Source organism: Patiria miniata, unplaced genomic scaffold (assembly GCF_015706575.1).
Source record: "Patiria miniata isolate m_02_andy unplaced genomic scaffold, ASM1570657v1 HiC_scaffold_6, whole genome shotgun sequence".
Lineage (NCBI taxonomy): Eukaryota > Metazoa > Echinodermata > Asteroidea > Valvatida > Asterinidae > Patiria > Patiria miniata.
Window position 1 is genome coordinate 26,412,252 of NW_024037073.1, and position 13,039 is coordinate 26,425,290.

General features: G+C 40.4%; 1 protein-coding gene and 1 long non-coding RNA gene across 3 annotated transcripts; one reads left to right on the plus strand and one right to left on the minus strand.

Moving 5' to 3' along the window:
• Nucleotides 1–274: 274 nt before the first annotated feature.
• LOC119743516 lies at nt 275–5,745 on the minus strand. Its single transcript, XR_005273043.1, has 3 exons — nt 5,591–5,745; nt 4,346–4,529; nt 275–316 (listed from the first exon to the last, which is right to left on the minus strand). It is a non-coding gene; the product is annotated as an uncharacterized LOC119743516 (long non-coding RNA).
• A 3,765-nt stretch (nt 5,746–9,510) lies between these two features.
• On the plus strand, nt 9,511–12,380 carry LOC119743548. 2 transcript variants are annotated; one of them, XM_038219971.1, is made up of 3 exons: nt 9,511–9,969; nt 10,800–10,990; nt 11,584–12,380. In XM_038219971.1, exons 2-3 carry the CDS (start codon nt 10,958–10,960, stop codon nt 11,875–11,877), a joined length of 327 nt encoding a protein of 108 aa, XP_038075899.1. In that variant the 5' UTR covers nt 9,511–9,969; nt 10,800–10,957; the 3' UTR covers nt 11,878–12,380. The 2 variants fall into 2 exon arrangements, with proteins under 2 accessions (XP_038075899.1, XP_038075898.1); XM_038219970.1 differs by having other exon boundaries at nt 9,511–9,961.
• The last annotated feature ends 659 nt before the right edge of the window (nt 12,381–13,039 follow it).

A 13,039-nucleotide genomic window follows, 5' to 3' on the forward strand; every position in this document is an offset into this window, starting at 1 on the left:
GGTTTTAGTGAAATTCATCCTATGGCCTTTAAATTCTGTTATACAAAATTACATAAAGACCCTGAGAAATCTTCACCATGGAGAACATCGTGAACTCTTAATAGAGCACAAACTGTATTATCATTATCGAAAGTTGAATGCTTAGAGAGCAAACTCACCACAAATCCAAAATGTCTTGGGAGGTTTTGGATCTCAATCTTGAAGATCTCTGAGGTGAAGTGCTGTTGTGTCCGATAGTGATAAGGATCCGTTATGGCAGCGCCAGTCACTGGTACGTCAGAGGTGCTGGTGGAATGGTTATCTTGTGGGTCAAGACCTGATAGACAAAAATGAACAAAGCAAAAAACCAACTCCGATCAGAGAAAATAAATTTACTTTGATTTTTTTAAGCATGAGATATTTGTAAGTTTAATTATGAGTTTTCAAGTGAGACACTGCACAACATAATCAGTTCACACTGACAAACAGATCAATGAATTGCAAATTTTGAATAAAAAACATCCCAAAGTTGAATACTGTTAATATAGATGTACAACAATTGTACACAGTACCTGAAAAAAAGTTAATGCTTTAAAATATGAACCTCTTTGTAAAGTTAGAGATAAACCTATATATAAATATCTGAATTTGGACGGTTCCCAAAAATGACCAATTTCTACAAGCTGCTGTTTTTGTGTGCATAATTCAAAACTGCCAAGCACAAATAATGCTATGTACTATCACCATTCTGGTATTTGAACTAGTATGCTTTTCTGATACTTGATACTTTATTGATGCCTCATAATATTTTGATATTTTTATTTGCTTTTTTGAATGGGCTTTGTATTAATCAACAAAAGAATGAATCAAATTAGGTTTTGCCCTTCACCGATGTATAAACACTGTATACTCAGTGTGGTACCTCCCGAGTAAAAGTTGGAAAAAAATCACTCGGGTGGGACTCAAACCCACAACCTCCTGCTTTCTAGTGCAGACATCTTACCACTCGACCACCGAGCTGGTTGGTTCAAATCTGATGTACATAGCAGCGGGTACTGCATTAACTATTCATAAGATGGATAGTCGGTGAAGGGCAAAACCTAATTTGATTTACATCACCCCGACGCAAAATTCCATCGTAAGCCGTGTCCGCACTGGACTTTTCTTTGGAAGGTTTTACCGAGACGATGGTAAAATGAGAAATGGTCAAATGTGACCACTGTCCGCACTGGACTTATCGTCTCGGGAAAAGTGACCTGGTCAATTTTCCTGGGCGCGTGGTCAGTTTTCCTGGGCAGAGGTTGGCCAGTAAAAGTAACCGCTGGACACAGGAAAAGTAACGGAGAGGAAAACGTCCTAGGCTGTCCGCACTGGACTTAAAACAGGAAAAGTACCCATACATGTAGTTTTGGTAAGTTTGACCAAAAAAAGTCCAGTGCGAACAGGGCTTTATAAAAGAATGAATGTTTTAAGATATGAATGGCTTTGTAAACTTTGCATTCATTCATCAGAAATTCACAAGTTTGACAGTTGAACGAAGGTTCAAGGACAGAGGAAACGACAGACGTGGCGGAGGTGTCTTTATCTTGGTTAAGGATGGTTTCTCAGCCATTGAACTTTCTGAAGATGGTTGTGAATTACTCTGGTGCCAACTACCGCTCAAGCCGAAAGGAGAGGACATCTTCATCTCTGCATATTATAGAGCCCCCGACTCCTACAGGCCAGAATCTCTAGAAAACCTAGACAGAAGTCTGAGTAAAGTGCAGGCTCAGGTAAACTCCCCATTCATCATTCTTGGAGGAGACTTCAACATCCCGGGCATGCTTTGGAACTCAAGGACTGGTACATGTACGGTATTCAATCCAAAATTATCAACATCGCAGATGACTACAATCTCCAACAAAAGGCAAATTTTACTACAAGGAGAGACCCAGTTACAGGAACAGATAACATCTTAGATTTGCTCTTCACCACATGTTCAACTCTGGTTTGTAATGTTTACAGCAACTCCGGGATTAGCGATCACGCAACAGTGTTAGCTGACATAAACATCACCGCACCTCGCTCTGTCAAGCCCCCTAGGACCATCTTCAAGTGGAATGACGTGGATGAATGACGTCCTCGAGCTTAAGACCGAATTCATGCAGTCATCTCCAGAAACCAGAACAGTTGAGGCAAATTGGAGAATTTTTAGGGACAGGCTGAAAACTAACGAATTAGTACCACAAAAACCAGTCCAGGGACATTCTAGACCCTCATGGCTCACTACTGTCCTAATCCGTTGCTGCAGGAAGAAAGAGCGCAGCTATGTGAAGGCAGTAACAAGGGGTCTACATTCAAACTTTTTGCAAAAGCAAGTGAACAGCGAAATCCGAAGGGCTAAACGCAAACATTTACAAGAAACTACATCTACAGGTAACCCCCAGAAATGTTGGCGCTACGTAATCAGCACTCGTAAAGACAACACAGGGGTTCAGGTTCTAAAACTCAACAGGAAAATATCACATCTGACCAAAAAAAAGCTGAAACCCTACAAGACCAATTCTGTAGTGTTTTCAGCAGGGATGACACCGATGTGCAGCCAGTTCTACCACCGAGTCCCTACTCAGACTTGATAAACATCACCGTGTCTGTTAGCGGAGTCCTCAAGTTACTGACGTCGCTCAACTTGAAACTAGCTGCCAATGAAGTTGCCCCAGGACTCGCATTCATATTCCAACAATCACTTGACCTGGGTTCTCTACCATCTGACTGGAAGAAAGCCAACGTAACACCCATTTTTAAGAAAGGCTCTCGTGCAGACCCGGCAAACTACAGACCTGTGTCGTTGACCTCTGTTTGCTTTAAGTTATTAGAGCACATCATTGATAGCCAATAAATGAAACACCTCCAGAAACACGACATCCTGAACGAAAACCAACATGCTTTTCGTAAAGGCCTGTCCTGTAAATCCCAACTCGTAACAACTCTGGATGACATCTCCTACAATTACAATTATGAAATCACCACAGACATGGCAGTACTTGACTTCTCCAAAGCATTCGACATAGTTTCTCATCAAAAACTGGTCCAAACATTAGACTACTACAGGATAAGGGGAAAAACACAGAGATGGATCAGGGAATTCTTAACCAACAGGTCACAAAGAGTTGTGGTAAATGGAAAATCTTTGAAATGGCAAAGTGTCGTCAGTGGCACCGTGCTTGGCCCCCATCGGTTTTTACTTTTCATCCATGACATTAGCAAATCAGTGACTGGCACAACTCGCCTTTTCGCTGACGACTGCCTGTTATATCGGAAGATCTGCTCATCAACTGATGAACTGATGTTCCAAAAAGACCTGGACAACTTGGCTCACTGGGCGCAAACCTGGGGAATGAAATTGAACTCCAGCAAATGTAACATCATGCGAATCTCCGGGAAGCGGGCCCCCGGCAAAACTAACTACACCATGTTAGGATTCAACCTTGTAGAGAAAACCAACATCACATATTTGGAAATAATCATTCAGAATAACCTAAGTTGGAATCACCAAACAGCACATGCCACTTCCAAAGCAAGTCGTATATTGAACTTCATCAAAATAAATTTTCATTCTGCATCCAGATCAGTCAAAGAAAAGCTGTACTTAGCAGTAGTCAGACCACACCTAGAATATGGCAGCATTGCTTGGAACCCTCACATAGCTAAGAACATAACATCCCTGGAAAAAGTGCAACTGATGAGGGCTGCTCGTTTCGTAATGCGAGATTATTCCAGACTGAGCGGTGTGACCGACATGTTGACAACCCTAGGCTGGTCTTCACTGGAAGAGAGAAGGAAAGTTAACCAACTTACCTACTTACCTACTAAAATAATACACAACATAGTTCACATTAACTCATCATCCATAGTCCCCAAACCAGCACCGGCTCGTAGAATTCACAACCACCAGTTCACAGAAATGGCAGCAAGGACAGACATCTATATGCAGTCATTCCTACCCAGAACTATACGGAAATGGAACAAGCTCCCTCAAGACACCACAGACGCCCCAAACCACAACACCTTTAAGGATTTAATTTAGTTCCACTTCCCCAAGGCCTCCTTGCTAGACTTCCACGTGGAGTATTCAGGATAACCACCAAGTACCAAGTACCAAGTAAAGGTGCAATTTTTTAATGAAATTGAACCCTCATTCCCCCAATTTATAAAAATTATCTGGAAAGCAACAAAACTATCTTGCAGCAAAATTAATTTCACTGGGTTAAAGTATTAAGTTTCCAATAAGCAAGAATGGACAAAATCACATGAATGGGATTACACTTTTGTAGCTGACCTGGCAAAGGAGCAAACGTCTTCACCAAGTAAAAGAATAACAAGTCACCTTTGGATCTGTCCTCCTCATCTTCATTGGGAATAGCATCCATAGTGATGGCCACATCTGTTGGCATCTTGACAACATCACCCTCTGTAACTGTGGTTGACGTTACCTCCCCAGTTGGGACATCATCAGAAGTTGCTCTCTGCTTCTCATCCAGTTTGGTGTTAATACGTTGGACAAAAACACACTGGAAATATAAAGAAACTGCACATAAAGCAGTTGTATACTATTGAAAGCCATGACCAGTGGGATATCTAGGGGGAGGGGTCGAAATTTGTCCCTGCTATTTTTGACTTTTTAGGACATATCATTTTCTGATGGCTGATAGGTCATTTAAGGGAAAAATTACGGCGATCGTGAAGTGTAGGGCCCCCGTTTTGTTTTGATCAAATTAGAATCGAAAATGTTTTTTATTGTTCAAAACTCACCTTTACAATCAAAAGCAGCCTTTTCTCAATTCTAATAACACCCATTTTTTAATTTTGAACAGATTCTTGGGGTAGAAATCACGGTTTTCCTGCGTGGTTTGTACCTTGGGATTCAGCGCGCCTTGCATGCTCACGGAACATCGCGCGGTGATTGCCATCTTAATTTTCGGGTCGCATGTTGTCGCCGCGCCGTCATTGTCATTTTACCCCCAAATTTCCCTCAAAACATCAAAACCCTGCCCTCTATCTATGACAAACCTGTTTATTGAGAATGTTGCAAACTATTATGGTAGGTCAAATAATTTTTAAGTGGATTTTGTTCCCCAAGTTATAGGAACCGGGCCCTGCACTTCACGACGGCCGAAGTATTAACTCAACTGTAGCTGGAGTTACCCAGCCCTAAATTTTATCATTGGGTTGTCATCTAGATGACAACCCAATGATACCCAATTGGGTGCTGGGTAACTCCAGCTAACTCAACTGAGAAAACACTTTAAAATTTTCAGACCAGTCTCAAAGGGTTTGTGCACAGGGTGGCAAGTGATGGCCAGATATGGGAATCTTTCCTTTAATGTTAATTGTTATTGTTAATTAAGCATCTCAAACTTTTCACGAATGAGATACCACGCTATTGAATACAAATAATAAACGCAGTACGTCTATCAAACTCAAAGTATCATGTCCGATATGGCCACTTTTTGCAGTACGTTTCAGTTTCACTAAATAAAATAATGCAGATTTCACCATTAGCTAATATAAACAACTAAATTAATGTTATCATTTATTAAATGGTTAGATAAAATTATCTACTGATACTGACCAAGAAAGTGAAGATAGCGCCAGATTTACAGTCGCGTGTTTATGTTGTTGAATGCTGCCCTCGTGTGTCGTTCGATTGGCATGCAAGCTCTTTCGAAACATCGGCCTCCATCGCAGGTCCCTACTGCTTCAGCTTCATATATTGAACTGGCATCCTTTTTTTTTAACGAGACGCATACGTCTTCCATAACGGAAGCTCAACAATATTTATTTGTCTATTATTATTTGACAACTCACGCTTCCTGGGTAGCTGTGTGGAAATTTCATAATCTTCTTAAATTTTTATAGTAGACGAAGCCGCAGCTGGGAATGAATCGAATTTTTAAAAACTCTTTAAACCCATGTTTTCTTTTTTTCTGGAGGGCTAGGCCGGCGCTGTTTACGCAACTCAAGTAAGTTTCCACAGGGAGAAATGGCTTTAAGGGAAATAAATAAGCTGTTTACGCTGAACACTAGTTTTTCAGTTTTTCCCCTTGACCAGTTTGAGTGGCTCTTCACCAAGGTAATGAAAGTCGAAGGAGCGTCAATAGAGCTAGAGAGGGGCTATGTGCAAATATTATGTTGGACATTTTACAAATCCCCGGGAGCATCAAACTAGGCCTATATCTATACTCATAAAAAAGTAATAATATAGCAGTGTTGAACCCCACCGTACAGGAGCGACACAAAATATTGAATTCTACTTCGAATGCTGGAGGGAACTATATGCTTAAATGTTTCCAGTGACGGGTGCATATGTAAGTAAATGTAACCGTGAAAAATGACACACTTGGAGAACTCGCACAAACTAAGACTCTATGGGGATTAACTAACTAAACTAAACTCAGGATCTTTGAAGGGAAAAGTCGCGAGGAAATTGAATTAATAGAGACCAGAGACGAATTCTAGATTTCAAACAAAAAAAGGACCAAAAAGAATTTATTCACAAGAACCTTAAACCATAAACCAGAAACTAAAAGCAAAGAATAAAACCTAAAAACCAAAGACTAAAACCAAAAAAAAAAAAATTGAGACTTAAACCCTAAAATCTAAAACCAACACAGTGTGAATAGAGGATCTTTCAAAGAACACTCAAGCAGGAATAAAGTCAAAGCAAATGACTCGGCAACAGACTAACTTCAAGCAGAACGGGCACTCCAGTTAGGAGGAAAATATATGCATGTATGTCTATTGTCTGCTGGTCTGCTGGCTGAACTGAAGTGTGACTTGACCATGTGGCAGCTTTTATAGGGGGAACATGTGGGCTTAAGTAAACAAACAGGGGTCACACTACCAACAAAGGGGGGGGGGGACATCTAAACTTCAACTAAAATGATTTTCTGTTTCTAAGGGGAGCTACTCCTATTTACTATACACTACATACATGAAAAATATACAAGATAAATTTGGCCCTGCCACATAAACACTAAATGAAATGTTTTCTGTGGCTATAACTTTGCCAATAGAAATAATTATTAACAGACTTTTGTCTAAAAACTGTTGAGATACTTTGGACAGTATTTTTACCTATGAAATATAAATGAAGTTGATATTTGTTTCACACGAAGTAAAGAATAATAAAAAAAAGACTGCCGAAAAATTTAAATTGATTAAACACAGCGTCACTGTAGCTCATATATTATTACTGCATTTCACTGCCAACCTGGTTCGCTACAGTGGTGAAGCAACAACTCACAAATAATTAAGATACCTAAAGTAGTAAAAACAAAACTAGAAAGACACAACATTTTTTAATCATCCTTTTTATACAACTTGGCAGAAAGTCCTTAATGCCTGGTGAACTGGATAAAAATCGCCACTTGAAGGAGTTTAGGCAACACAAAAAGAGAAATTTCCCATTCCGCGATAATAGGGATGCTGCGATAATAGGGAGTCCGACTAAACTTTAAAAATATAGCAACGGCATACTAAAGTTATATTGCAAATGTTTCTATTTTGGGAGAATATGTATACATTTGTAAAATGTTATGTAATTGGCACACGGATGATTTTCAGCAAAACATTCTCGGAACTCTTTCCATGCATAGGATTTAACTAAGCTTCTTTGACTTTCGACAAAAGTATATTATAATATTTGTGGATTTATTTTATTTACCTCCTATTTTCAATTATGATATGATTTTAAATATTATGCATGCAGTTGTTTTCACCAACATGGAAAGAAATTCATTTATTTCATATATAAACAAACGCGCATTTAATAACAATGTCGGATGACAAATCCACATTGGTTTAAGAAGTAGGACACAATGGAGACTTTTGTGGCAGCCAATTTGACTCATCTGCAGACGATGACGTTCTTGGTGCTTCCTTGACGTTCGATATTGTTCAAATTATTTTTCAATGTAGTTAAAATTAGTCATTCTTTCAATGTTAAAGAAAAAAATTGGTCCAAGTACTAAGTGCGCAAAAAATGGTCAATGTTTTTCTACATCACTACCTCGTGTTGGTTCAGCATCAGAGGTGACGGAATGTTGCCACCTAACGCTGCTTTTTCCTTCGTATATCATCTCAATGAAGGTCAGTAATTGCAAAAATGATGATATATTGATAAGACATGAATCTGGGACTGAGAAACATTTCCAATTTTGTTAGGAAATACATTTAAAAAAATCTTGACTCTCCATAGACTTTGTACACAACTGCAGAAGTAGCGTCAGGTTGCAACATTCTTTCCGAGGTGACTGTTGGCTCTCCAAGAAAGCCTTCTAAAACCTCTTCCACCGCCTCAAAAGAGATCCCATCTGCGAGTGGTTTCTTTGTTAAATGTTTTATGCCTGGTTTTTATGAACTGCCACTTTGAAAACTGCTGTGAAGATTTGGATTTGAGTAGAAAATGAGATTTTCTACTGATTTTATTGGCATAGCCGTTTTATACATTCACATTTTTTTTTACATCATACATGTTTACTTGACAGTTTTTCTCATGTTTTTGTTCCGCAACTGTAGGCACATCCATCAGTGCGGATGAAAGGCGCTGAGGCAGACTGGACGCCCATACAATGCACAGACAGGGAGTGTAGCCACTCCTTGATGAAGGCTCCGCATCTCACTGTCCATTCTGCTCCCAGGACAGTCTCTTCACTGATGAGATTCTCCTCAAGGCGCACTACAGGGTCAAGCACGTGGATAAAGGCATCAACTTTGGGGGTGAGTTTGCATTTGGGAACAAGACCAAGCTCTCGCATACTTGATCCCAAGAAATAAGTTTTAGGTTAAGGCACATGTTTTAATTTTCTCTTCACATCGTGACATCGCGCGGGATGTGTGCGCCAATCTCCATAAAAAGAGTTGTTAACATCTTACTTGCGAGCTGGACACTCCATTATTTAGCTATAGAGGGGTGTTAAAAAAACATGAAGTGAACTTGTTGAGCAAAATCAGGTTTTTTTACCAAAAGGTTTGGATTTTTTTGACATAATAGGTATTTATGAATGGGAATAAATATGTGCTTGGTCGGTATTTAAGTTTAAGACCGCTTGGAGTCTGGGTGCTGATAAATACCATCGCCTTCGACTCCAAGCGGTTTTAAACAGAGTGATTAAGACCTTCCAAACATACTTTTATTCCCTTTAAACTGCATCAACAGTGATAAGCTATTAAACATTGGCACAGGTGGGTAAACTACCATGGTTCACTCAGAAATTCCGGTTCACTCAGAAATTCCGGTTCACTCAGAAATTCCGGAGCTCATTGGACTTATTTATAGCTTAAAAGACTCTCTGAAATAAATTTCACAATCAAACATTTGACTCAAGTATTTATTCTTTTGAGAATGATTAGAGACACCTTTTTGGCTTAAACTGTTTGAAAATGCACTTTAGTTTTTAACCTTCGCAGTTTCAGTGCTGTTTCAAGACAACTGAGTATGCCGTTGCTGTAATGTAATGGTCCCCTTTAATCTGCATGAAAAAAAAAAAAAAAAAAAACAATGAAATAAATTTAATCAGTTGAAATTGATGTACCTTGTGAGCAGGTATGGTGGTTTACAAGGATTTTGGTGGATTTTATCAAATGCCAACACTTAGGGTCTTTTAAAATAATTAAGTTTGAACTTTAATTTTTCCTTGTACATTTGCGGTGTAAATTGAATCTTTTGCAACCCTGCAGGTTTTGTCTCATTTTATCATCCTCAACCACTTCACTCCACCATTTTTACCCAGGATGTCAACTAGATCTTCACCACATACACTGACCCAGCACCCAACAGTACCAGCCTGGTAACACACCTCATAGTCCCCCAGTCACAGCAGCCATCGGAGACGGACACATCATCCCCGGGGCTATGAGCAGACTGATGGGCAGCAGCCGCAGATCGAGTACCAGTATGCCTGCATCAATGATCTGAGCCAGAGCACTGCCAATGGGGAAGGTAAGATGGTAAGAATATTAACCCTGACCCTCCAAGAATCCTTCAGCATCTACCCAGAGGTTAAGGTGGATAATGCCACCAGCAGTGAAGGATAATTAGAAGAAGCTGACCAAAAAGCAAAGGGGGAGGCATTTGATGCAAGGAAGAACTCTTCCCCCCCCCCCACTTTGTTTTCAATTGATATATCGTGAATCCATATGGAAGAAGGGAATGGGTAGACAACAGCATGTTTAATACAGTTGTCTTCACTCCTGCACTTGTTTGGTCAATAAAATAAATAAAACAACAACCAAAAGTTCAGCATTTTTTTAGGGGGTTGGGGTGGGTGAGGGCCAATATTGACAGTGGATTTTACAAATTGAAATTACAAGGTGCAAAGGGTGTGCCATTGGTTTTATTTAAGTTGATTGAATTTTGGAGGATTCAGGAAGGTTCTAAGCAACAAAAAAAATCTAATAAGTCAGGGTGGCAGTACATTTTGAGAGCTGACTTCAACAATTAATTAAATATTGGCATTTGTCCTTCACCTTGCCCACCTAATGTTAGGAATACGGTTTGAAAAAGTGAGTGATTGCTTGCACCCAGTAACAAGGAATTACATGTTCTTGACACACTGCATCACTGGGGACTTTCTTGCCTGTATCCTGTTTTTACCGCTACATATCATCTGTCCCATTCAAGCGCAACATATATGTCGACCTTTCTACTCCATAAACTCCTCCCATCATTTCCCCTCTTTGTGTAGCCCACACCTGGAGTGACCTTTTGATGACCGACTTTCATTATTACAGGATTTATTATCCAGGATAATTACTCAACCTTTCCCTCTCGTAAACAGTTGTCCTTATTGAGATACCAGACGAAGGAAGCAAAGAGGATTTGGAGGACGAGACTTGCTACACAGAGCACAACTTGTCGCTGCTGCTGCAGGAGAAGGAAAGTCTGGAGAAGACTCTTGAGGAGGAGCGGACCACGTGGGCCCAGACAGAGCACAGGATGAAAGGCACTATAGAAAGGCATCGTACAAAGGTGAGTGGGCATTCCATCTGGTCTTGGTCAAAGAATGAGTTTGGATCTTGTTCCCTGCATGCAACAGGTACCAAGGGCGTCAATCGCTTCTTAAAAGTGGGAGGGGGGACATACCTTGATCAGAACTAATGCAGGCACACTAATGCGACTGCGTTCTTTCAGTGGTCAGATTCCTGTCAGGATGCCAGCTGTCATGGCTGTGGGCGATCATGGTGTGCACTGTTGTTGTCATTGCTCTACATTTTCTACACGTTCTACGTTGTTTTATGCGCTGATGCTGCTGATGATAAATGCAGACAAACCGTTGCACACATTTTGTACACAAGCTCAGATGTGTCGTTTATCCTTGTGTAGAGGATTCGTGGTTTCACTCAAACTCTAGTTGCACTAAATAACTGGGTAACAACACATGTGCCTTCTTAAGCATTCATGCTCCAACTGCACACATCATGAAGTGCATAAATGTCAGACTTTGGTGTGCGCTGTCATGGTTGTGATTGGTTACACATCATGGGGCAGAGCCTAATGGATTGGTCTATTAAAATTCCATCTGTAAACAAATAATTTCTCTGCCCATCCGTCTTGCCCTCCAGGTTGAGTATTTGTCCAACACAAACATGTCACTCAAGCAGCAGCTGTCCATGATTCACACGTCCAGTTTGAAACATCTAACCAACGACAGCGAGAACCAGTCCATTTTGCAAGAGTTACTGCAACACATGTCTGAGGAGCACACCCAGCTGCTGCACCACCATCTAGCACAGCTATGGCTGTACGCTCAGGCCTGCGCATTATCCAAATCAGCCCCCGAGGAATCTGCAGCTAAATCACAGTCTTGGTACCAGACCTGGCTGACCAATCACAGGACATCTCACACATGGCCATGATGTCGTCCTCGGAGGGCACCCTTGGGAACATGGAGCAGACAGTCGTCATGACGATAACGCCTGAGGAGGATTCGGAGCCGTCGGCAACATCGTGGATAACCCCGGAGATACTGTGGGACATGACTCCTTGACTTTGGATTAGGACGTTCACTTGTCACCAAATGACATTCTGTACCAACTGACAAGCGAGGGACTGTCACCAAGACATGCCACCTCTGAGTCGGGTCACGTTTATCAATCAGGTAGAACTCATTCACATCACAACACAGGCTGTGATGTCACGCAACAGGATTTTCACAAGAACAAAAGTTGAAAATTGGTTCTTTCCAACAGCATGCCAAAAATATTCTGCCCCGATGGCTTTGACAAAAGAACGTTTGATGACAACATGTCAAATGAGGGACCACCATTAAAATGTGGGAGAACTAACAGCCTGAAAGCCACTTAACTAAATAAAACCGGACATATTTTGTAAACAGTGTACACTCAGTGTTGTCCGAGGGCTTAGTTGGGGGGGGGGGGGACTTGAACTAATGAGTTGAGTCTTCATGGAAGTTTGTCTTACCTGAATGAAAAATTTTACCAAAGCAACTGGCCTTGGTCTCTCCTATCTTTTCGAGTTCTCGATGGGCAATCCCGAATCCGCTCAGTGAATGGGCGTCGTTGTAGGCCCAAACAGATCCATGTAGGTCCTCAAATCTATTACTGAAACATAAACGATGCAATTATGATTAACATTGAAACATTTGGTCGTATGTATAAAAACTAGCATTTGCTTTTTTTTTACTACATATTTTTAAGCATAACTTTTATTTGCATGAATAAAAATGAGAGCAAATGCTTTCACTATTTGCTTCAAGCTAAAAGTATTTGCTTTTTTACTTTTTGGCTTTTGCTAGACTAGAAGTGTGGACTGGTTTCAAACTTGAAAAAAATATAAATTTCAATTGACCTCAAAATTAATAAAATTTTAAAATCTACAACTCCAACTGTGGGACTTGAACCAGCAACTTTCAGAAGTTCAGATTTAGGGTCATCAGTCCGTATTACTTGATTAAGCACAACTTCACACTATTTTGTGGTTACAAAATTAACTGTAAAGTTTCAATTGACCTAAAAAGTAGTAAAATTTTGAAATCTAAAATTCCCAGCGTGGGAATGA

Bases quoted from the DNA above. Each gene is read 5' to 3' on its own strand.
- LOC119743548 (XM_038219971.1), top strand. From the start codon at position 10,958: ATGAAAGGCACTATAGAAAGGCATCGTACAAAG. The intron at 10,991-11,583 runs GTGAGTGGGCAT...CTTGCCCTCCAG, and splicing joins TAGAAAGGCATCGTACAAAG to GTTGAGTATTTGTCCAACAC.